The 23,415-nt window shown below is 41.9% G+C and overlaps 1 protein-coding gene across 8 annotated transcripts in view; it reads right to left on the reverse strand.

The window, feature by feature from the left end:
* Positions 1-14,268, reverse strand: part of pds5a (PDS5 cohesin associated factor A) — a 222,221-nt gene extending 207,953 nt beyond the window's left edge. For 7 of the 8 annotated variants that reach the window (XM_043692752.2, XM_043692731.2, XM_043692757.2 and 4 more), the window contains exons 1-2: positions 14,114-14,268; positions 13,097-13,250 (exon numbers count right to left, since the gene is read on the reverse strand). In XM_043692752.2, coding sequence (XP_043548687.1) covers positions 13,097-13,207 — 111 coding nt within the window. In that variant the 5' untranslated portion in view covers positions 13,208-13,250; positions 14,114-14,268. The remainder of the gene's footprint in view (positions 1-13,096; positions 13,251-14,113) is intronic. The other variant, XM_043692718.2, reaches the window with a different exon arrangement.
* Positions 14,269-23,415: the final 9,147 nt, after the last annotated feature.

The raw sequence follows: 23,415 nt of genomic DNA on the forward strand, positions 1-23,415 counted from the left end.
TGAATTCAATGTCAAGTCCTGAAAGCTGTAAAGTGCCTAAGCAGCAATGAGGCGCTATTCTTCCAGCTCATGTTGAGTTTCGCTAGAAAACCGCAACAAGTCAAGGGGAGAAAAATTATCATGGGAGCAGCCTACCATTCAATTAACCATCTTGCTCCCTTGCTAACATTTCTGTCCTAGTCCTAACGCAGTGTTCCAATAAAGCTCAACGCAAGCACCTAATTTTCCGCTTGGCACATTAAAGTCTTCAAGTGTTCAACAATTTCAGAGTATGAACACTGTCCATCTATTCCACTTATTCCTCTTTCCCCTTTGTCAATAGCATACAAACACAAACCCAGCATCATTTTGCAGGTCCTTTCAGTTCTGAATAGTCATTGAACTTGAAACATTAACTGTTTCTCTGCTCAGATCCAGCCAGACCTGCTGAGTTACGCCAGCGGTTTCTGTTTTCACTTCACACTATCAGTATTTGCATTGTTTTGCTTTTAGTTCAAGACCTTTACTGCCTAATGAGGGCAAAATTCACAGCAGGGTTAGAATGGTTGCAATGCCCTCATGGTGTTGGGATTAAGTATGGAGTTAGAGAACAGTGGAATAGGAGAGGGAAGAATCATCTTGTCTGGTCCACATTGTAACCAACAATATAGGTACAGCTAGGAATCAGTTTGCAGCCAAATTAGTGAAGCTGCTAAGAATGTTTAAGAAACAGGGTTTAAAACCAACCTCAGCAAGTTATGAACTCTGGATTGCTAACTGAACCATATGCAAATACTCATTGAGACAAACAGATGCAAAGAATAAGTACCTGTTTGAAACAATGGCAAGAGATGCAAGGGCTTCAATTCGTAGGGCATTTGCAACAAGTATAGATCAATTTATACAGTTTAGCTGAAGATAGGAGATCATAAGAAAAAGAACTATTAGGTGCTGTGCTGAGGTTCCTAACAATGTGCACAAATGTAGGACAAAGCAAAACAATCAAAAAGGCTTCTAAGATTCGAAGTGGGTGATTTTAACCTTCATACAAAGTAGATAAATCAAATTGGTAAAGGTAGCCTTGCAAACAAGTTCATATAGGGTATTCAGACTAGTGTCTCGAAATGATAGATTGCAGGACCAACTAGAAAGCACTTCCTCCCACTTCCTCCAAACGAAAGGAGTAGCCATGGGCACCCGCATGAGCCCCAGCTATGCCTGCCTCTTCGTAGGATATGTGGAACAATCCATCTTCCGCAACTACACTGGCCCCAACCCCCACCTTTTCCTCCGCTACATCGATGACTGTATCGGCGCCGCCTCGTGCTCCCACGAGGAGGTTGAACAGTTCATCCACTTCACCAACACCTTCCACCCCGACCTCAAATTCACCTGGACAGTCTCAGATTCCTCCCTCCCCTTCCTCGACCTTTCTCTCTCAGGCGACCGAATCAACACGGACATCTACTACAAACCGATCGACTCCCACAGCTACCTGGACTACACCTCCTCCCATCCTGCCCCCTGTAAAAACGCCATCCCATTCTCCCAATTCCTTCAACTCCGCCGCATCTGCTCCCAGGAGGACCAGTTCCAAAAACGCACAACCCAGATGGCCTCCTTCTTCAAGGACCGCAATTTCCCCCCCGACGTGGTCGACGATGCCCTCCACCGCATCTCTTCCACTTCCCGCTCCTCTGCCCTTGAGCCCCGCCCCTCCAAACGCCACCAGGACAGAACCCCACTGGTCCTCACCTACTACCCCACCAATCTCCATGTACAGTGCATCATCCGCCGTCATTTCCGCCACCTCCAAACGGACCCCACCACCAAGGATATATTTCCCTCCCCTCCCCTATCAGCATTCCGTAAAGACCACTCCCTCCGTGACTCCCTCGTCAGATCCACACCCCCCACCAACCCAACCTCCACTCCCGGCACCTTCCCCTGCAACCGCAGGAGGTGCAAGACTTGTGCCCACACCTCCCCCCTCACCTCCCTCCAAGGCCCCAAAGGAAACTTCCATATCCGCCACAGATTCACCTGCACCTCCACACACATCATCTATTGCATCCTCTGCACCCGATGTGGCCTCCTCTATATTGGGGAGACAGGCCGGCTACTTGCGGAGCGTTTCAGAGAACACCTCTGGGACACCCGGACCAACCAACCCAACCCCCCTGTGGCTCAACATTTCAAGTCCCCCTCCCACTCCACCAAGGATATGCAGGTCTTTGGACTCCTCCATCGTCAGACCACAACGAAACGACGGTTGGAGGAAGAACGCCTCATCTTCCGCCTAGGAACCCTCCAACCACAAAGAATGAACTCGGATTTCACCAGTTTCCTCATTTCCCCTCCCCTCCACCCTGTCTCAGTCAAATCCATCGAATTCAGCACCGCCTTCCTAACCTGCAATCTTCTTCCCGACCTCTCCGCCCCCCCCCCAGTCTGACCTATCACCCTCACCTTGACCTCTTTCCACCTATCACATTTCCGACACCCCTCCCCCAAGTCCCTCCTCCCTACCTTTTATCTTAGCCTGCTGGACAAACTTTCCTCATTCCTGAAGAAGGGCTTATGCCCGAAACGTCGATTCTCCTGTTCCCTGGATGCTGCCTGACCTGCTGTGCTTTTCCAGCAACACATTTTCAGCTCTGATCTCCAGCATCTGCAAACCTCACTTTCTCCATTAATAACATAAATAATGGAGGCCCCAAAATACAGATCTTTGAGACACACCACCAGTTGTGTTCTCTCATTTGAGTACCTACCCATAATCCCTACTTTCTGTTCCTTGCCACTCAACCAATTTCTCAGCTATGCCAATAATTTGCCCTATTCTGTGGGTTTCCTACCCGAATTAACAGTTTCTTATATGGGTCTAAATCAAGTCTTCTGGAAACCCATGTTAAGAAACTTCGATAGACATTCCCTGTCCAATATCTTAGTCACCTTTTCAAAAGATTTCACTGCAGTTTACCAGCCATGATCTACCTGTCATGAATCTATGCTAGCTCTGCTTGAATAACTGAAAATTTTCAAGGTGCTCAGTTACCCTGTCCTTGATTATAGACTTCAACAATTTCCCCACCGTAGATGTTAGGCTAACTGGTCTGTAGTTCTCTAGTTTTCTTCTTTTGCCCTTCTTAAAAAGTTGAGTGACATTTGAAATTTTCCAATCCAGAAGGATGACTCCTGTATCTCGGGAACTCTGAAAGATTATAGTTAGGGGATCTACAACATGCTCCCTACTTCCTTTAACACACTTGAATGGAAAGTGTCAGATACCAGGAATTTGTCACTCTTTAATTCAATCATGTAAAACCTTGCTAATGAGGAAACCGTTAATCTTATTCAGTGCCTGCCGTCAATCCACTATTAATTTCCTTGAGACTTCCAGCAAGCTATTCCCTTTCCTATTGTAAATATTGAAGCAAACTAATTACTCAATAATGTCTGCAATTTCCCCATGATCATTGACAATATCTCCACTTGCAGTCTTCAGCAGGTCAACATTACTCCTAACCACATGTTTTACCTTCATCAAACTGCTTCTTATTGATTTCAATGTCTTTTACTGGTTTAATTTTATAATCCTTTTTCGTAGATCTTTTAAGCAAAATTCTGGTCCTTTACAGGTCTTTGTATCTTTCCTTTTCAGCAGGATCTGTGCCTTTTTGTTTGAATGTTCATAAGCCTTTTTATCTCATTTTATTTTCCCTTATAGCTTTAGCTTATAGTCATGGCTTTTTTTCTGTTAAGTGGATTGGAGAGTGTCCTTCACAGGGGTATTAACTGGTTTCGTATGGTGTTAAATGTTTCTTCATACAGATGTTTCACCCATTAGCAGATATTCGTGGACTGTCTGTCTCATTAAAGTTAGTCTTCATGATTCATACTTTTCACGTTCAAACATGATCTTGAATTCAATCATGATTATTGCAGGTTCCAGGATTTAGATGTTTCAGTAAGAACAGAGAAAATGGTAAAAGAGGGGGTAGTTTGGCACTGTTGGTCAAGGACAGTATTATGGTTGCAAAAAAGGACGTTTGAGGACACGTCTACTGAGGTAGTTTGGGCTGAGATTAGAAACAGGAAAGGAGAGGTTACCCTGTTGGGAGTTTTCTATAGGCCTCCAGATAGTTCCAGAGATGTAGAGGATAGGATAGCAAAGATGATCCTCAATAAGAGCGAGTGTAACAGGGTAGTTGTTATGGGGGACTTTAACTTTCCAAGTATTGACTGGGAATACTATAGTGCAAGTACTTTAGATGGGTCAGCTGTTGTCCAATGTGTGCAGGAGCATTTCCTGACCCAGTATGTAGACAGACCAACAAGAGGCAAAGCCACATTAGATTTGGTAGTGGGTAATGAACCCAGCCAAACGTTAGATTTGGAGGTAGGTGAGCACTTTGATGATAGTGAACACAATTCGGTTATGTTTACGTCAGTGATGGAAAGGGATACGTATATACCAGAGTGCAAAGGTTATTGCTGGGGGAAAGGCAATTATGATGCAATTAGCAAGATTTAGGATGCATAGGATGGGCACAATTGAAATGTGGAGCTTATTCAAGGCCCAGTGACTGCGGGTCCTTGAAAAGTATGTGTCAGCAGGGACGAAGCTGTCAAGCGCAGGGGCCGTGATTTACTAAGGAAGCTGAATCTCTTGTTAAGAGGAAGAAGACGACTTATGTTAGGATGACATGTGATGGCTCATTTCAGGTACTTGAGAGTTTAAGTTAGCCAGGAAGGACCTAAAGAGAGAGCTAAGAGCCAGGAGGGGACATGAGAAGCCGTTGGCAGATAGGATGAATATCCGGAATAAAAGAATGACTAGAGTAAAATTAGGGCCAATCAAGCATAGTAGTGGGAAGTTGTGCGAGGAGATAGGTGAAATGCTAAATGAATACTTTTCACCAGTATTCACACTAGATAAAGACAATGTGGTCAAGAAGAATACTAAGGTGTACATTACTAGACTAGATGGGATTGAGGTGCCTAAGGAGGAGGTGTTAGCAATTCTGGAAAATGTAAAAATAGATAAGTCCCTGGGTCTGATGGGATTTATCCTAGGATTCTCTGGGAAGCCAGGGAGGAGATTGCCGAGCCTTTGGCTTCAATCTTTATGTCGTCATTGTCTACAGGAATAATACCAGAAGACTAGATGATAGCAAATGTTGTTTCCTTGTTCAAGGAGGGGAGTAGAGACAACCCTGGAAATTATAGACCTGTGAGCCTTACTTCAGTTGTGGGTAAAGTGTTGGAAAGGATGAGAAGAAATCGGGTTTATAATCATCGGAAAAGGGGATAGTCAACATTATTTTTTGAAGGGTCATGCCTCATAAAACTTAGTTCTTTGAGAAAGTGGCCAAGCAGGTGGATGAGGGCAAAGTGGTTGATGCGGTATATGGATTTCAGTAACGCATTTGATAAGGTTCCCCATGGTAAGCTATTGCACAAACTATGGAGGCATGGGATTGAGGGTGATTTAGCAGTTTGGAACAGAAATTGGCTAGCGGAAATAAGACAGAGGATGATGGTTGATGGGAAATATACATCCTGAAGTTCAGTTACTAGTGGGGTACTGCGAGGATCTGTTTTGAATCCACTATTGCTTGTCATTTTTATAAGTGATCTGGATGAAAGCACATTTGATGAGTTAGTAAGTTGGCGGATGACTTTAAGGTCGACAGAGCTGTGAAGTGACGAATCATGTTGTAGGTTACAGAGGAACATAGATAAGCTGCAGAGCTGGGCTGAGAGGTGGCAAATGGAGTTTAATGCAGAAAAGTGAGAGGTGATTCCCTTTGGAAGGAGTAACAGAAATGCAGAGCACTGGGCTAATGGTAAGTTTCTTGGTAGTGTAGATGAGCAGAGAAATCTCTGTGTCTAGGTACATAGATCCCTGAAAGTTGCCACCCAGATTGATAGGGTTATTAAGAATGCATACGGTGTGTTAGCTTTTATTGGTAGAGGGATTAAGTTTCAAAACCATGAAATCATGGTGCAGCTACACAAAACTCGGGTGCAGCCACATTTGGAGTGCTGCATACAGATCCGGTCACTGCACTATAGGCAGATGTGGAAACTCTGGAAAGAGTTCAGAGGAGACTTACTAGGACGTTGCCTGGTACGAAGGGAAGGTTATGAGGAAAGGCTGAGGGACTTGAGACTATTTTTGTTGGAGAGATGATGATTGAGATATGATTTAATTGAGACATATAAGACAATCAGAGGATTAGATCGGTTGGACAGTGAGAGCCTTTTCCCAAGGATGGTAATGGCTAGCACGAGGGGACATAGCTCTAAATTGAGGAGTGATAGATACAGGACAGATGTCAGAGGTAGTTTCTTTACTCAGAGTAGAAGGGGCGTGGAATGCACTGCCTGCAACAGTAGTAGACTCGCCAACCGTATGGGCATTTAAATGGTCATTGGATAGGCATTTGGATGAGAATGCAATAGCATAGCTTAGATGGTCTTCAGTTTGGTTCCACAGGATGGCACAACATCAAGAGCCGAAGGGCCTGTACTGCGCTGTAATGTTCTGTGTTCAAAATCATAATCACTATTTCTTAATTGTTCACACATAATTAGGCAACTCACTAAATCCAGCATTCTGTATCCCTTTCTTGCAACGAGGACATACTGCTATAAGAGATCCCAGACACACTCCAGAAATTCACTACTTTCTGGAAGGTGCTTGTCTGGCTCCCAATCTATATTCAAGTTCAAATCCCCCATTGATACTACTCTGGCTTTGCTACACATCTAATTTGTGCATTAATACAATCTAGCACTTCAGAGCTGATGCAAGGGGTCTGTGCAAAGGCCTATTAGTTTTAAATATAACAAATTCATCAAAAAACTCAGATCTGACAGCATCTGTGGAGAAAAATCAGAGTTAACATTTCAGTTCCAGAGACTTCAGAAAGAATCACTGATTCCAAAACATTAACTGATTTCTCTCCACAGATACTGCCAGACATGCTGTGTTTTTCTAGCAATTTGTTTCTGATTTCCAACAGCTGCAGTTCTTTTGTTTTTTTATATTAGTTTTAGATCCTTTGCTGTTCCACAGTTCCATCCATACAGTCTCCACTGAATGCTTTCCCCCTCACTGTAACCTCCCTTACCACTGAAGTAACTTTGTTTCTCACCAGAAATGCTATTCCACCTTCTCTGCCATTTTCCCCATCTGGTAAACCTTATAACCTGGCATATTTAGTTCCCAATCCCTACCAGCCTGCAGCCATGTCACACTGATGGCTACTGTATCATAATGTGCAATTTGAATTTATGTCTGCAGCTCATTTAATTTATTCCTTACACTTCACACATTCGTATATACAATTTTTAGTTGGGTCATACACTGCAACTTGACCCTCAGCAGTAATGTTTTACTTAACTCATTATTTCCCACTTCAGGTTTAATCACTATATTTATAGTTTTGCCATTCCCTTCCATTGCTGACTTTTTTTCTCGGTCTATCATGTTATTTGATTTTGAAACTGTATTGACTTCCCCTAACCCTTCCACCCATTTACTAGTTAGAAGAAAGTGAGATTAGAGTCAGGAGTGTGGCGCTGGAAAAGTACAGCAGATTCCTGATAAAGGGTTTATGCCTGAAATGTCAATTCTCCTGCTTTTTGGATGCTGCCTGATCTGCTGTGCTTTTCCAGCACCACACTCTCAACACCCATTTACAAGTTACCTGGAAGTAATGGAGTGCATCCTATGGGATAAATGAACTAACTGCAGAAATAGTGGACGTATTGGTTGTGATCTTCCAAAGTTCCCCAGATTCTCGAAAGATCTGCAAGAACTGGAAAACTGCAAATCTAATGCCCCATCCAAGAAAGAACAGAGAAACAGGAACAATGAACTTGTTCTACCATTTAATAAGATATGGGTTCTCTTCTTCCCTGCCTCCCTCAACTCTTCTGTCTGCCAAACATCTATTCAGTTCAGTATACACTCAACAATCCAATCTCCACTGCTGTTAGGGTAGAGAATTCCAAAGATGAGTGATCGAGAGAAGACTCAATCTTAAATGGGAGACTCTTTATTTTGAAACTATAATCCCCAGTTCTAAATGCTTCCACGGGGAGAAACATTCTCTGAACATCTACCTAGTTAACTAACGTCTGAATTTTATTCTTTTAAACATCAAAGAGAATAGGCCTAACTGCTCAAACAATCATTGTAAAACAAAGATCTCATAAGTGTAGTGAACATTCCCTGAACTGCCTCCAATACAAGTATATCCATCCTTACAAGGTGGCTAAAACAGCATATACTACTCCAGGTACATTCTCACCAATGCCTTATATGCAGTAGCCTATATTTATGCTCAATTTCTCTTGCAAAAAAAAAAGGGCCACCATTCTGTTGATTTTGAAGGAGTAGCTTTACTACTTGCCAACTTGTGCGCTTCATGTTTGAGGACACCCAGATCACACTGAACTGTAACATTCTGTGGTCTCTCTGTGGATTTAAAAATATTCTGCCTTTTCTTCCCACCAAAACAGATAACCATATATTCTTCCCACCAAAACAGATAACCATATATTTAACTCTCAGCCAAAGTCTTGTACAATCACCCATCTGCATTCTAATATGTACACTCTGCCTGCTTCACAAGGTATTTTCCCACTCATCTTTACACCATCAGGAAATATGACTATCATACACTCAACTACTGCCTATAAAGGTGACACATAAATTTGTGCAAACTCAGAAGCTGAGCTCCAAGCCATTTCCCCTCGTTCATGAAGACACAAGGGGAAAAAGGCCTTCAACTAAAAACACAGAAAACAAACTTCTCTATCAGCCTTTTTCTGCTGCATTACACTGCCCCTAACCATCATGATCCATGGCAATTCACAGGTCAACGTGGATCAATTCTCATTCCTTGTGAGCCTTCTTTCAGCAAGGCAGACAGTAACAATGAAACTCAACATCGCCTCCAGTGTGTCACCTCAGTCTTCAGCCAACTGAGGAAAAGCATGTTTGATGACAAAGACTTCAAACCTGGCACCAAGCTTGGGGTTTACAGGGCTACAATGTCACCTTAAGCTCTCCTATATGCATCAGAGACATGGACAATGTACAACAAATACCTGTACAAATATCAACAGTGACACCTCCAGAAATACTCTGGCAAGATAGGTGCTCCAATGTCTGTTTTCTCTCTCAGGTCTACAGACCAGCATCAAGACACTGGTTCAGGCCAATCGGTGGCATTGGGTAGGCCACATTATCCATATCCTGATACAAATTCCTGAAGCAAGCAATTAACAAGAGGCCAGTGGCGGAAATGCAGCATTCTCACCAATTTATGGGAATGTCTTATCAAAGACTGCTCAAACTGTAAAGCATCTACAAAAGGGCAACCAAAGAGCATTTGATAGGTCCAAGTGATGTTCAAGCACAAAACAGGAGTAGGTGAAAAACCAAACATCACATCCAAGTGCCTCATCAAAAACTACCTGCCCACCAGTGACTCAGTGTGCGAGTCTAGCATTGGACTGTTTTAATCACTTCAAGACCAACAACTCTTGATGGAAGAATGCCATCTTGGAACCCAAGGGAGTGCCAAAGAAAAAGGGTAGATTAGTGTACAGCCATTATCCTACGTGAATCGTTAAAATTGCAGCACTGATCCTTGTGCTGCACTACTAATCGCTGTTTTTCCAACCTGAAAATGGCCCATTTATTCCAAACCGTTGTTTCCTGTTAGTTACCCTGTCCTCTATCCATTCCAATACAATAACCCCAGAATCAAGAGGTTTATAATGTATCTTATAAAGTAACACTTTATGAAGTACCTTTTGTTTTTGGAAATACAAAATCACTACAAATACTTGTTCCACTTTTTCTACCCTACTAGCTACATCCTCAAAAGACTGATTATTACACACTACTTAACATTCACAAAACCACGTTGACATGACTTAGGTGCCTATAAGTTTATGAATGTCCTGGTGCCAATTGTTTAATTTTGGATTCAGTCATTTTTCCAAAACAGGCGTTAGACTAACTAGCCTACAGCCTGCTTTCTGTCTGTGCTGTCATATTTGCAGTTTTCCACACCATTAGAACACTTCCAAAAATCTAACAAAGTTTTGAACGTTACAGCCAGCAGCCATTTCCTCGAACACCCGTGGATACAGGCCACCTGGTCCAGAGTGCTTGTGAGCCTTTAGTCCCATTAGTTTACCGAATACTTGTTCTCTCGTGACCATGAATGCTTTATTTTTCTTCCTCCCAACCATGTTTTGATTTTCAACTCTTTAAAGGTTGCAACTCAGTGGCAAGTGGGAACCATTGGATGCAGTGTCTTTCAATTTTAAACAAACTTTTAACGAGGTCACAATGGAATATTACTAAATATTAGGACCCATACGTTTGAGGATAATAAACAATTGAATACATTGACAAAAAGATTTTCAGCTTTGTAGGTTGTAACAACTGAAATATTCAAAGGATCAGCTCTCAGGTCTCAACAATTTACAATCCATATCAATGCATTAAATGACAGCATAATGTACCAAAGCTTGCTGTTGATAGCAAGTTAAATGGGAAATTAAACAGTGAGAAGGAAACAAAGAGGCTGCAAACAGATTAGGACAGATTAGGGAGTGATCAAGAGTGTGACAGAATATAATGTGAAGAACGTAAAATTACCCATGTCAGTAGGAAAAATTGTAAAACACTCTGTCTCAAATAGTGATAGATTAATAAAGTTTGGGATTTGGAAGGATTCTGTGCTCTTATATACAAATCATGAAGTTCAGTAAGAATTCGGAAAGCAAATAGTACACTTTTATTATTGAAAAATTAACCCAATTTATTGTAATAATATATAGAGCTTTCGTGAGACTACACCTGACGTACTGTGTACATTTCTGCCTCCTGGTCAGAGAGATATTCACTCCAGAGATAATGTAACAAAGGTTGACTGACTGACTCATGGGATGCGGGCACTGCTCTTTGAGGGAGTGTGCAAAAAGACTCAGCACAGATGCCCTGGAAGTTTACAAAATAAGTGGACATGCTAAACCTTAGTAAATCATTGAGAGGTTTGACTGGGTCAACACAGAGACTGTTTATCCTGACTCAGGAAGTTGGAATTAGGGTCAGACTCAAAGAAAGGATTGACCATTTAGGACTGAGATGAGAAGACGTTTTCGTTCAATGGATCATATTCCTTTAGCATATTCTACCCAGAAAACTGTGGGATGCTCAGTGATCGAGTAAACTCAGTCAGAGATCAATAGAATTGTGATATGAGCAATGTAGGAAGATGCAGAAAAATGATGTCAATGCAAACCATCAGCCATGATCCCACTAAGTGAGGGTAAGCTCAAGGGAGCGCAAGGCCAATTTCTATTAATCTTCCTCTTTTCTTCTCAATGCCCTCCAAGCTCTATCTTCTCCAGTGAGCATCTAGTCATCTCAACCACTCCAAATGACAAGTTCTACATTTTAACCAATCTCTGGATAAAGGCATGTTTCCTGAATTAATTACACCAAATCGCCATTATCTGTGAAGGTGAGGTGCATAGACTTCCCATGGATAACAGCAAATATGGATACAGCTACCATATAATTTTATCATGAGGACTGAACAATCAGATTGGATGCATCTATGAGAACGAAACATAGAATCTGGGATCAATTTCACACATACACAGATCCACAGGGGGAGAATCCGGACATAAAGCTCGAATTCTGCATTTACAGGCCATAGCAGAAACCATTGCCATTTCTAACCAATCAGACCCTTCCATAAATTTAAAACAGTAAATGTAAAATCTAAGAATTCTCATTTTAAAATGTTGACTCCGATTTTATGTATATGCTTAATTACACAGACCATGGTCCATTTTCCTATTGTGCTCAACAGAACCTCACAAATAGATCTAAAGACCAATAGTTATAATGGTAATTTTTTCTTGTATTTCAGTGCCCAGGCAGTACATAATTTCTGATTGATGCACATGCTTTGGCTCTTCTTACAGCCAACCTGAACTGTCATATTCCTTTCTTAGAATATCTATACATTATTGCAAGAATCTTTACTTTCTGATACCTCCTCAGCCAACAGCAAGGCAAGACCAGATGTCAAGCTTCTTCATCTTTTTCCAATTTAACAAGTCATAGAGCATGCACCACATCTTTGAACCAATGTTCATCAGTACAATACATCAATCTGATAACATTGCATGTCATAGATTTGTGGATAATAAACATAATACTGGATGTAATTCAAAGTACGTGTAAAAACTGGAGTAAATTAAGTGTATGGAGCACTATGAGAAATAAAAATTCAAACTGAATGAAAAATAAAGTATCAGTATCTCAACTCTGGCATAATAGATAAATGACTAGACAGATTTCAACACTGTAAAACATTTGCTGACAAAAATCAATTAGGTAAAGCAATTCCAAGATTATTTTAAGCATTTCAAATAAAAACTCCATAATCCTGCACATTTTAGAATAATAAGTTAGCATTCAAGAACTGCAGCAATCTATTAATGTAATAGAAAACTTTCCCTGAAATGTTATGCTATCAAAATCCAATGATACACGATTAAACTTCATTCAGAGTAATTGAATTGGAGAAGGAAGAGGAGCCACTGTCTAATTCTTCCATAACTTACGGCAATCCACCAAGAACTAAACTCTCGACTGCAAACTGTTCTTTCAAGATAGGCTAATATAAGTGATAGCACAAAAACAAAGTGACCAATTTATAATGTTGATAAACTATTCAACTGCTTAAGTAACTTGAAATAAATTATCAATGAAATAGCAAAACAAGGCCAAACTGTGAAACAATGCAATACACTGCCATATTGCAATTTGTTCAATTATCAAAAAAAATGCAATTAAGTCATCCATGCAAATTAGAAATACTTTATTGGTAATCTTAAGCATAGAATGAAAGGAAATCTAAGCACGAGTCAAGTTTTCGAGCGAGGTCGTGCAACTGAAACTGACCAGCTGAGAGTTGCCCTGCGTTATGTTCTCAAATTGATAGATCTTTCAGAAAACAAAGCATCTTGGAAAATTGTTTCAACAAGTTACGTCTAAAAGTACCTTTAGCCTTTTGACCAATTCATCGTTGGAAATTTTGTCGGTAATTTCCTTAACACCAGGAGGGTAGATTATGATCTTTCCATCTGCAGATTTCGATTGTGGGAAAGCCATCTCCTTTGAGTTTTCCCTTTCTGTAGATCACTACTGGCCTCTGCTGGTTAGACACAAGTTTAAAATGTTACACTCAGTTTTTCCCCTTTCTAATCCTTGCTCAATTTTTTAAAATGTCAAGGTATAAGACGGCAGACCAATGTGACCGATCTTGTTCATTAGGTCGCGGAATGGAAAGAGCCAAAAGACTCTGAAAAAGGTGTCTCTGAAGTCTTGAAGCCGCAACATGTTTTCCCGTCACTTTCTTGACGGGGTCGGGGGTTGCAGAGAGGGAGCAGAAACGGTCACAAACTCCTCTTAATCGGCTTGCATTTTGCCCAAACCCGGAGAGGGTATGGTGCAGGAGCTATCCGGCCGCCCACCCGCCCGCCAACCTCACATCGCCACAAAAAGTTGTCGCGCACGGGCTCCTCGGGCCTGTAATCTCAGGCCTCGGCATCAGAACAGCAGCAGTGGTATGATGGAGAGCAGCCGCCAAACCTCGGGCCGGTTATTTACAACTTCATGGCAGGCAGGCAGGCAGTGAGAGGGGACGGGCGCGAATCCGGGAAACACTCAGTCCTATCCCGCCATAAATTACAAAGACTCGGGGAACAGGCCGCGGCCCCGAGTTCAGACTCGCCGCCGCTTCATTCAGCGACTCATTTTATTTCTGCAACTTCGCATCTGGGACACGGGATTTTATTTATTTTTCTTCGTTTTACTTGTTTATTTTTTTTAAAAAAAAAGCTCCGATGCAGTTGGGCCCCGGCCTTCCCTCCCCCTCCTCCTCCTCCTCCTCCTCTCACTGTCCCGCTCGAGTTCTGAAATACTGTATCTCAGCCAGCGGGCGGGCGGGAGGCTGAGCCCGCGGCCTGCAGCGAGCCTCCCGCCCCGGGTTCCGCGGGCCCTAGCAGCGGCGCTCACCTCATGAATCCCGGCGGTTCTCTCTCAGGTGTCCAGCAAAGCGGGAGTTTCACAGAGTCGCACCGAGCGGCGGTGGCGGTGGCGGCAGCAGGACGGCGCCGGGAAACAACGGACAGAGCGGCCACAACACGCCACAGGCACCGGAGAGAGACAGCGCCTCCTAGTCAGGCGGAGTACCAACACATTGTGGGCGGGCGCTAGCGCCACCTTCCCCCGGAGGAGTGGACACACACGCACCGACAGCGGCACAGCGCCACCTACCCAGGAGGAGAATCCTTTTGTGACTTTTGACATCTCGCCCAGAGGAAGTGCGCCATGGTGTTTGACAATCTTGGGACCAGGATGCACCAAGAAATTTATCTGCACCGATAGAGCGGTTGTCTCAAAAGCAAAATACCTTGGTTGATAGAAAATCTAAATTGAAAATTTAAAACTAGGTTCGAAATCTTCAGCAGATCCAGCAGCATTCTGGAGAAAGTAGCAGAGTTATTGGTCTGACCAAAGGTCATCAACCTAAATGGTTTGTTTCGTCTCTACAAAATCTGACAGTCTTTTTCACACTCCCAGTTTCTATTTGACCTTGGATATATTCTCATTCCAGTGTCCCCATCCTGTCCGCAGCACTAAAAGAGAGTTACATTGACTCACTTTTTCAGAGAGACCTGCACCCTTTTGGGGCACTTTATGATTTTAGATTTACAGCATCCACAATATTTTTCTTTTATTTATAGGTCTATTGTTTACTTAACGTGAATGGACACTCTCCATTTAAGCAACAAAGACCAGGGTTCAGAACATGTTGAGAGTAAGAGATCAATAGATATGCAGTAACATATTATTTGAGAATTGAGCTAACCAATCCAGTCCCCCTTATCATGAGAGCAGAATATCTAAAGTTGCTGGAGCTATTGTTTAGATGAGCGAGGGCATATGCCAAAAACTGGAACAAAGGGTAATACAGCACAGTTTCAGGTCCTTTGGCCCTCCAAGCCTGTGCCGCCACATTTTGCCTTCCATGCTAAACCTGTCTTCACTTACAGGATCCATATCCCTCTATTCCCTTCTTATTCATGTATTCATCCAGGTGCTTTGTGAATGCTGCTGTTGTGTCTGTTTCCATCTACTCCTCTGTCAATGTATTCCAGGCTTTGTGTGAAAAACTTGATTCGCACAACTTCCCCTCTCGCACCTTTAATCTGTGTCCCCTAGTAATTGACTCCTACACCCTGATAAAAAGCTTCATACTTTCCACTCTATCCATGCCATTCACAATCTTATATACTTCTATTAGTTTCCCCCCTCAACCTCCTGGATTCCAGTGAAAACAAACCCAGTCTATCCATTCTTTCTTCATAGCTAAAATCCCCCACACTAGGCAACATCCTGGTAAACCTTTACTCTCTCGTAAGCATCCACATCCTTCTAGTAGTGCGGTGAACCAGAACTGTATGCAAAATTCCAAGTGTGGCCTAACTAGAGTTCTATAAAACTGAATCATAACTTGTTTATTCTTATATTCAATGCCCCTTCCAAAGAAGGCAACAATGCCATAAGCCTTTTTTACTCCCTTATCTACCTATGCTGCCACCTTCAGTGATCTATGGGCCTGTACACCCAGATCCCTTTGCATATCAATACTTCTCAGGACTCTGCCATTCACTATATAATTTCCATCTGTGCTTGACTTTCCAAAATGCATCACCTCACATTTATCCGGATTAACATTTTTCTGCCCATACCTCCAATTGATCTATATCCTGCTGTATCCTCTGATAATCCTCTTCACTATTCTCAACTCCACCAATCTTTGTATCATCTGCAAACTTACTAATTACACCAGCTGTGGTTTCCTCCAAATCATTTATGTCGATCACAAACAGACCCAGAGGTCCCAGCACTGATCCCTTGTGGAACACCACTAGTCATCGCCCTCCATTCTAAAAAGCATCCTTGCACCGTTACCCTCTGTATCTTATGACTAAGCCAGTTTTGTATCCAGCTTGCCAGTTCACCCCAGATACCGTCAGACTTTATCTTTTGTACCAGTCTGCCATGAGGAACCTTGTCAAAGTCCATGTAGACAACATCAACCGCTTTGTCACCTCCTCAAAAAACTCTATCAAGTTAGTGAGGCACAACCTTTCCCACACAAAACAATGCTGTCTATCGCTAATAAGTCCATTTGCTTCTAAGTGCATATGGATCTTGTCCCGAGAAGCTTTTCCAACAATTTCCCTACCACTGATGAGAAACTCACAGGGCTGTAAATTCCTGGATTATCCCTGCTGACCTTCTTAAACAATGGGACAACATTGGCTATTTTCCAGTCCTCTGGGGCCTCACCAGTGGCCATGAGGATACAAAGATGTCTGTCAATGCTCCAGCAATTTGTTCTCTTGCTTCCCTCAATATCCTGGGATAAGTCCCATTGGGATCTGGGGATTTATCTACCTTTGTACTTTTTAAGACAGATAATACCTCTTCCCTTTTAATAGCAACTTGTCTTAGAAACTCAACACTCGCTTCTCTGAGATCATCCTCCACCAATTCCTTCCCTTTAGTGAATACCAACACCAAGTATTCATTTAGGACCTCACCTACCTCTTCTGGCTCCATACGTAGATTCCCTCCTTTGTCCTAGAGTGGGCCAACTCTTTCCCTGGCAACCCTCTTGGGTTTTACATATGCATAAAAAGCCTTGAGTTTCTCCTTAATCCTGTTTGTTAATGACTTTTCATGCCTTCTTTTTGCCATTCTACTTCCTTGTTTAAGTTCTTTCCTACTTTCCTTAAATACTTCAAGGGATTCATCAGTTCCCATCCTCCTGGCCCTTTTACTTTCCGACCAAGGGCATAACATCCCTAGTCATCCAAGGTTCACATAATTTACCATACCTTTCTTTCATTCTCAGAGGACCGTGCCACAAGTTGAATGCTTATCAACTGCCGTTTAAAATACTCCCACATGTCTGATGTAGATTTACCCTCAAACAGCTACCTCCAATCAAAATTATCCAATTCCTACTTAATATTCTTGTAGTTCACCTTCCCCCAGTTTTACACCTTCGCCCGAGGACTGCTGTTATCCCTATCCGTGAGTATCTTAAACACATGGTATTATGGTTACTACTCCTGAAAAGCTCCCTCACTGAAACTTCAGGAGAATATTGCCAAGGTCAAATACAAACTGGACATGTGTGAGTGATGATCTCTCTCATTGTGGTTAAGAATCTGGTCATCTTAGAATCAGAGAATTGTTACGGCACAGAAGGAACCCATTGGATATTATATTGGTACCAGCTCTTCAACTGAGCAATTTAGTTTGCCTTTCCTTTGCCTTTGTACTGCCTGCACATTCTCCCTTTTTACTTAACAGTCTAATCCACTTTAAAATGTCTCAACTTTAACTTGCCTTCACCACTGCCTTGGGCATGACAATCTAGATTATAACTACTCATTGCATGAAAGCATTTAGGTTCACATCACCGTTGTTTCTTTGGTCCATTGCCTTAAATCTGCATCTGCTTGTCCTCGATCCTATAAATAGGAACAGTTTTTCTCTATCCAGGCTCCTCATACAAGTTTAACATAGTCCCCATGCTCTTGAATACCAAGGCCCTATTTAAAAGTTCAGGATACTTTATGAAGCACTCTCTCAATCTGTCTTGACACCTTCAGTAACTTACGTGCAGGTACACCCAACTCCTCTGCTCCTGCAGCCTCTTTAGAGGTTTACTCTTTTAATGTCTCCCTATGTTCTTCCCACCTAATAAATTACTTCACAGTTCACTCCATTGAACTTAAATCTCCTTTTATCTGTTCATCCTACAATTTTTCCTATTAAATACCCTCCTCAGAATGCACAATTCTTTCAACTTTCTATCATGCACACAATTTGTGCCCAATATTCCATTGAGATATATTATAAAGACAGTCATAGTTACAGTCTGAGGTAAGCTATTTTGGATTGAGATGTGGATAAATTTCTTCACCAGAGTGATGAGCCTGTGGAATTCTCTGTCTGAGACAGTGGTTGATGCCAAAACATTCAATGTTTTCAAGAAGATGTTCTTCGGACTAAAGGGATTAATGGGTATGGGGAAAAGTGAGAACAGGCACATTAGGGACATTAAAATGATCAAACTGTAAAATCTGCATGTAATCATAGTACACCTATGGTAAAAGTAGAATATGAATAAAATTGTAGATCCTCCATGATAATACTGATTGACGGAACAGACTCGAAGAACTGAATAGCTTGGTCCTGCTCCTATTTTCTATGTTAAGACCAAGGGTCCCAAAAAATCCATCAAAGTCTACTCTTGCTTCTTACCACTCAGCCAAGTTTTTATCCATGTTGATACTATCCCTTTTATTCTATGAAAAATAACTTCACACACATGTCTGTTTTACAACATCAAATGCCCCTTTGAAGCCTATGTACACCACATCAACATCACTAACTCCATGAAACACCTTTATTACCTCTACAAAAGTCCCCAGCAACTTTGTAAAACACAATTTGCCCTCAACAGTTCTGGACTGGTTTTCCTTAATTAATCCACATTTGCCCAAGTGACTATTTTATCCCAAATTATTGTTTCCTCACCATCAAAGTTAAATTAGATTAGAATAGTGCTGGAAAAGATGAAGGGCTTTTGCCTGAAACATCGATTTTTCTGCTCCTCGGATGCTGCTTGACCGGCTGTGCTTTTCCAGCACCATTCTAGTCTAGACTTTAATTTCCAGCATCTGCAGTCCTCACTTTTGCCTATCAAAGTTAAATTGACTATCCTCAGGTGATCATTGGGCACAAGGTGCTCTTTGTTGCTAAAGTAGGTATGGGCCATATCTTAGTCCTGCATTGCAGTGGTCACCTGGGGCCTCTTCCACTTTATCTGGAAATCAAAACATACCATATCCACAAAGGTACTAGATAAAAGGGACAAAACTTACTCAATGTCACCCTCAGTCTGATGGTCACCTTCATGTGCAAGTCCATCAAGCAGTACATAGATACGTATAAGTAAAAGCCACACGTTACTACGTGCTGATGTTTTATCCACTGATTCTTTACACCGTTCACTGTCAAGACAGATTATCTGAAGGTGCTGGATATTTGGTTGGGGGGGGGCTGAGATATGTACCAAAACCTGAGAGGTTTCATGATGGTGAGGCAGAAACTTGGTAGATGGGAGCACTGCTGCCTCTCCACTGCAGGAAAATACCTGGTAATCAAGTGTAAGGTACTCTCAGTATTATCCTTGGCACAGGTCTGGCCCATCCCCAGTGTCTGTGCCACTACAGTCACCCAAGCTGGATAATCAAAGATGTACCAGATCTGAAGAGATACGATCTACAAAGCTCTAGATAATGGCCCCCCTCATCTTGATGGCCATCTTCATATGTGGCTACATCAAGCTTGCAAACACCACATGTCACTGCATACTGTGCTTCTACCTGTCCCCAGTGTTATGAAGAATACTCTCAGCCTCATTGGTGTGTAATACACCAAATAGTTGGACCATTTTGTATTATCTGTCTGTCATGGAACAATTTGTGAAAATAAACTCTTTTGACCACAAGTCCATCAGGCAGTGGTCAGCGCATAGCATCCTCAAGACCCTTTAGGAAACGGAGAGGGTTATCCTATCAGGTGGTTCCCTGAGCAAACTGTCAAAGTCATTTGGCAGAACAGCTCATCACCAGAACTTTCCAACAAGCACCAAGACATTGCTTGGCTGGCGGTGAAAGGGCACTACCTGTGACATTCTTCATGTATGCCTGTACTCTGTGTGCCAAAGTGGCTGCAAGGGGTAGAGACTGTCACACATCTCCTTCCGGAATGTGCCTTTGCAAAGGAAGTCTGGAGAGAGATGCAATGGTTCTTGTTGAGATTTGTCCTGAGCAGCTCTGTTTTGCAGAACTATGCTCCACAAGCTGTTCCACAGGACACAGACTGAAACAAACTTTGATTGCACCATAAGGACCATCAACTCAGAGAAAAATGCTCTTTGGTTTGCCTGAAACTTGTTGGTCTTCCAGAGCAAGGAGTTGACCGCAACCAAGTGTTGCAGACTGGAACATTCCAAGGTTCAGGACTACATGTAACAACCCACTAAAGCTTGGGGCGGCTGCTACCAAGGCACAGTGGGAAAAGACCACCATCTAAGAACTTTTGGCCAAAGTAAAATGGGGATTCATTCAGTTATCGGACTCTCCCAGTGCCTCAGGTACATGTTAATTTCTTCCTTCATTAAGAAATACCTTTGGGTTTATTGCAACTATTGAGAATGTTTGTTTTCTTCTCCGTATGCAAAGACTGAACAGATCTGAACTGCTTTAGAAACGGTGTATATACACAACATTTTTTATGAATAAAGTATATTTTTGCAATAAAAAAGTTGGTCCCCAGTGTTGTGAGGAATAGATCTTGCCACATTGATGCAGAACACTTTGTTCAGTTGGACTCGAACATATCACAATCCCTTAAGGAAAGGTATGTTCAAAGAAGTATGTTTGATCACAAGTCCGTCAAGCAGTGGTCTGCAGGTGATGTCCTCAAGGTCCTCGAGGTAAAAAAAGATAGCAAATCCTGCCAGATAGTTCCCTGAACAGATAAGGTCAATTTCCCCATTCTTCATCATCAAAACAAGAACCAACATTCAGCTTGGCTAGTAATGAGAATTCCCTCACTGTAGAATCCTTAAATCAACACACAGATTGGGTTTCCAACAGGTCCATGTCTTAAAACCGTAAGATATATCAGCAGAATTAGGCCATTCAGACCACAAGTCTGATCTGTCATTCGATCATGGTTGATCTCTTTCTCAACCATATTCTCTTGCAACCTCCCTGTAACCCTTGATCCCCTTACCATTCAAGAACCTGTCTATCTTTGTCTTAAATTCATTCAATGACTTACCCTCCACAACCCTCTACGGCAGTGAGTTCCATGAATTAACCACCCTTTGGGTGAAGATATTTTGGGTCATCTCAATGACCTTATTGGCCTTATTGGTAACCTCACCAACAGGGCATGAGCTATGTGTTCACCGTGCAAGCTTCACACTGAAATAGGATGCATCAAAATCATCCTGTGTGAAATTGGCTATGCTGATCAGAAAGCTGCAGCACAAAGCACCGAGCTGGTAGGAAATCTTTCTTGCTTCACAACAGGATAAAAGAGCTCTCTATTTGTTAAGTATCTGTTAATTGGTTATAGCTATTCTTCCCTCAAACTTTTACATATTTGTGGTAAAGTTAATATAAGACATAAAAAGCAACATAAATAGGTGAATAATTTAATAATTAACTAAAAGTTCATGAAGAATGGCAGGTCAGATGGTGTCTCAGGGCTGCAATATGTGGAAGCTCATGGATATTATTGTGATCCAGGGCAAATCTATCTGCGGTGAATGTTTGAAATTTAAGCAGCTTCAGGTCAAACTTTCCAAGCTGGAGGCTAAACTAAGACACCGTGATGTGCCAGGGAAGGGGAAAGATACTTGGATTCTTTGTACAAGGATATGGTCACACTTCTTAGGATAGGGCATTCTGATATAGTCAGTGGTCTGGGACAGGAGGATGTGACTGAAAATGAGGCAGGTAAAGGGACCAGAAAACAGGAGTGCAGCACTATCAGCCTCTGTAATTATCCAATAAGTTTGTCAGCTTGTCTGGATGAGAGTGGGATCTGTAAGAATAGACAGGCCAAATGACCATAGCACCATGATACAGGATGACATCCAATCAGGGTGAGGTGAAAAGGAATGCAATGGTATTAGGGGACAGCATAGTCAGGGAGATTGACACTATGCTTTGTAGCAAAGAACAAAAGTTCAGACTGTTGATTTTTCTGCCTTTTGCTGAGGTTCAGGATACCTGCTCTGGCATGGAGAAGGACTTGCAGTGGGACAGAAAGAATCCAATTATTGTGGTCCACATGGGCACCAATGACATAGGTAGAACTAGGAAAGATGTTCTGCATTGCTGGTGTGAGGAGCTAGGCAACAATTTAAGAAGTGGAATCTCAAAGATAATAATCTCTTTATGCCATTTGTTAATTGGCATAGGGTAAACAGGGTTAAGGAGATGAATATATGTCTGAGAGACAGGAAGAGGGAAGTAGGTTCCAGTTTATTGGCAATAGTATCAGCTCTGGGGAAATTGGGATCTGTACTGTTTGTCCAATCTGCAACTGAACTATACTGAGATTGGAGATCAAAGATCAAAGATAGGTAGGAAAGTGAGTTGTGAAGAAAGAAAAGCTCACAAAGGGATGTGAGAGCTGGCAAAGATTTGGCAAATGGAGTACAATGTAAGAAAGTGTGAAATTGTCTATTTTGAGAGAAATAGTTTTTTAAAAACATGTCATCTAAATGGTGAGAGGTTGCAGAGCTCTGAGATGCAGAGTGATCGAGGTGTTCTAGTGCATGAATCACAGAAGATTAGAATACAGGTATCGCAAGTAATCAGGAAAGCTGACAGAATGTTATGGATCATTGCAAGAGGAAATGAATGTAGGAGTAGCGGGGTTTTACTTCTGTTATGTGAGACATTGGTGTGACTACATTTGTATATACCATGTACAGTCCTAGTCATTGTACTTACAGAAGGATGTAATGCATTGGAAGCAGTTCAAAGGAGGTTTACTAGATGAAAAACTGGAATGAGCAGTTTGCATGTGAGGAAGGGCTAGGCAGGCTAGCACTGTATCCTCTGGAGTTAAGAATTGGAGAAGACTTAATTGATATAAGATCCTGAGGGGACTTCACCAGATGGATATATAAAGACTGTTTCCTTTTGGAGAAGAATCAAGAAATAACGTTGTAGTTTAAAAATAAGGCATTGTCCATTTTAAACAAGAAAAACATGTGCTGTCAGTGGATTGAGAATCTTTGGAACTCCCTTCATCAAAAGGCACTGGATGCAGAATTTTTAAATAATTTTAAGGCAGCAATAAACAGATTCTTGATTACCAAGGGGATGAAAGTATTATTAGAATTATCCAGGAAAATAGAGTTGAGTCTATACTCAGAGCAGCATACCTTATTGAATTGTGGATTGGGCTATTCTATATTCTATCTGCCAAGTTTTTGCCCACTTGCTTAACTTATCTATAGGGAAGATAATGGTCTACTAGTAATGTCCTGGTAATCTTCTGATGATTCAGGTTTAAACCCCACCATAACTGATGGTGGAATTTGAATTCAACAAAAAAGTGTGGAATTAAGAGTCAAATGATGATCGTGAAACCATTATTAATTGTTGAGGTAAGCCCTTCTGGTTTACTAATGTTCT

This window comes from Chiloscyllium plagiosum, unplaced genomic scaffold (assembly GCF_037043375.1).
Source record: "Chiloscyllium plagiosum isolate Xiang-an unplaced genomic scaffold, Cpla_swu_hap1 HiC_scaffold_1, whole genome shotgun sequence".
Classification (NCBI taxonomy): domain Eukaryota; kingdom Metazoa; phylum Chordata; class Chondrichthyes; order Orectolobiformes; family Hemiscylliidae; genus Chiloscyllium; species Chiloscyllium plagiosum.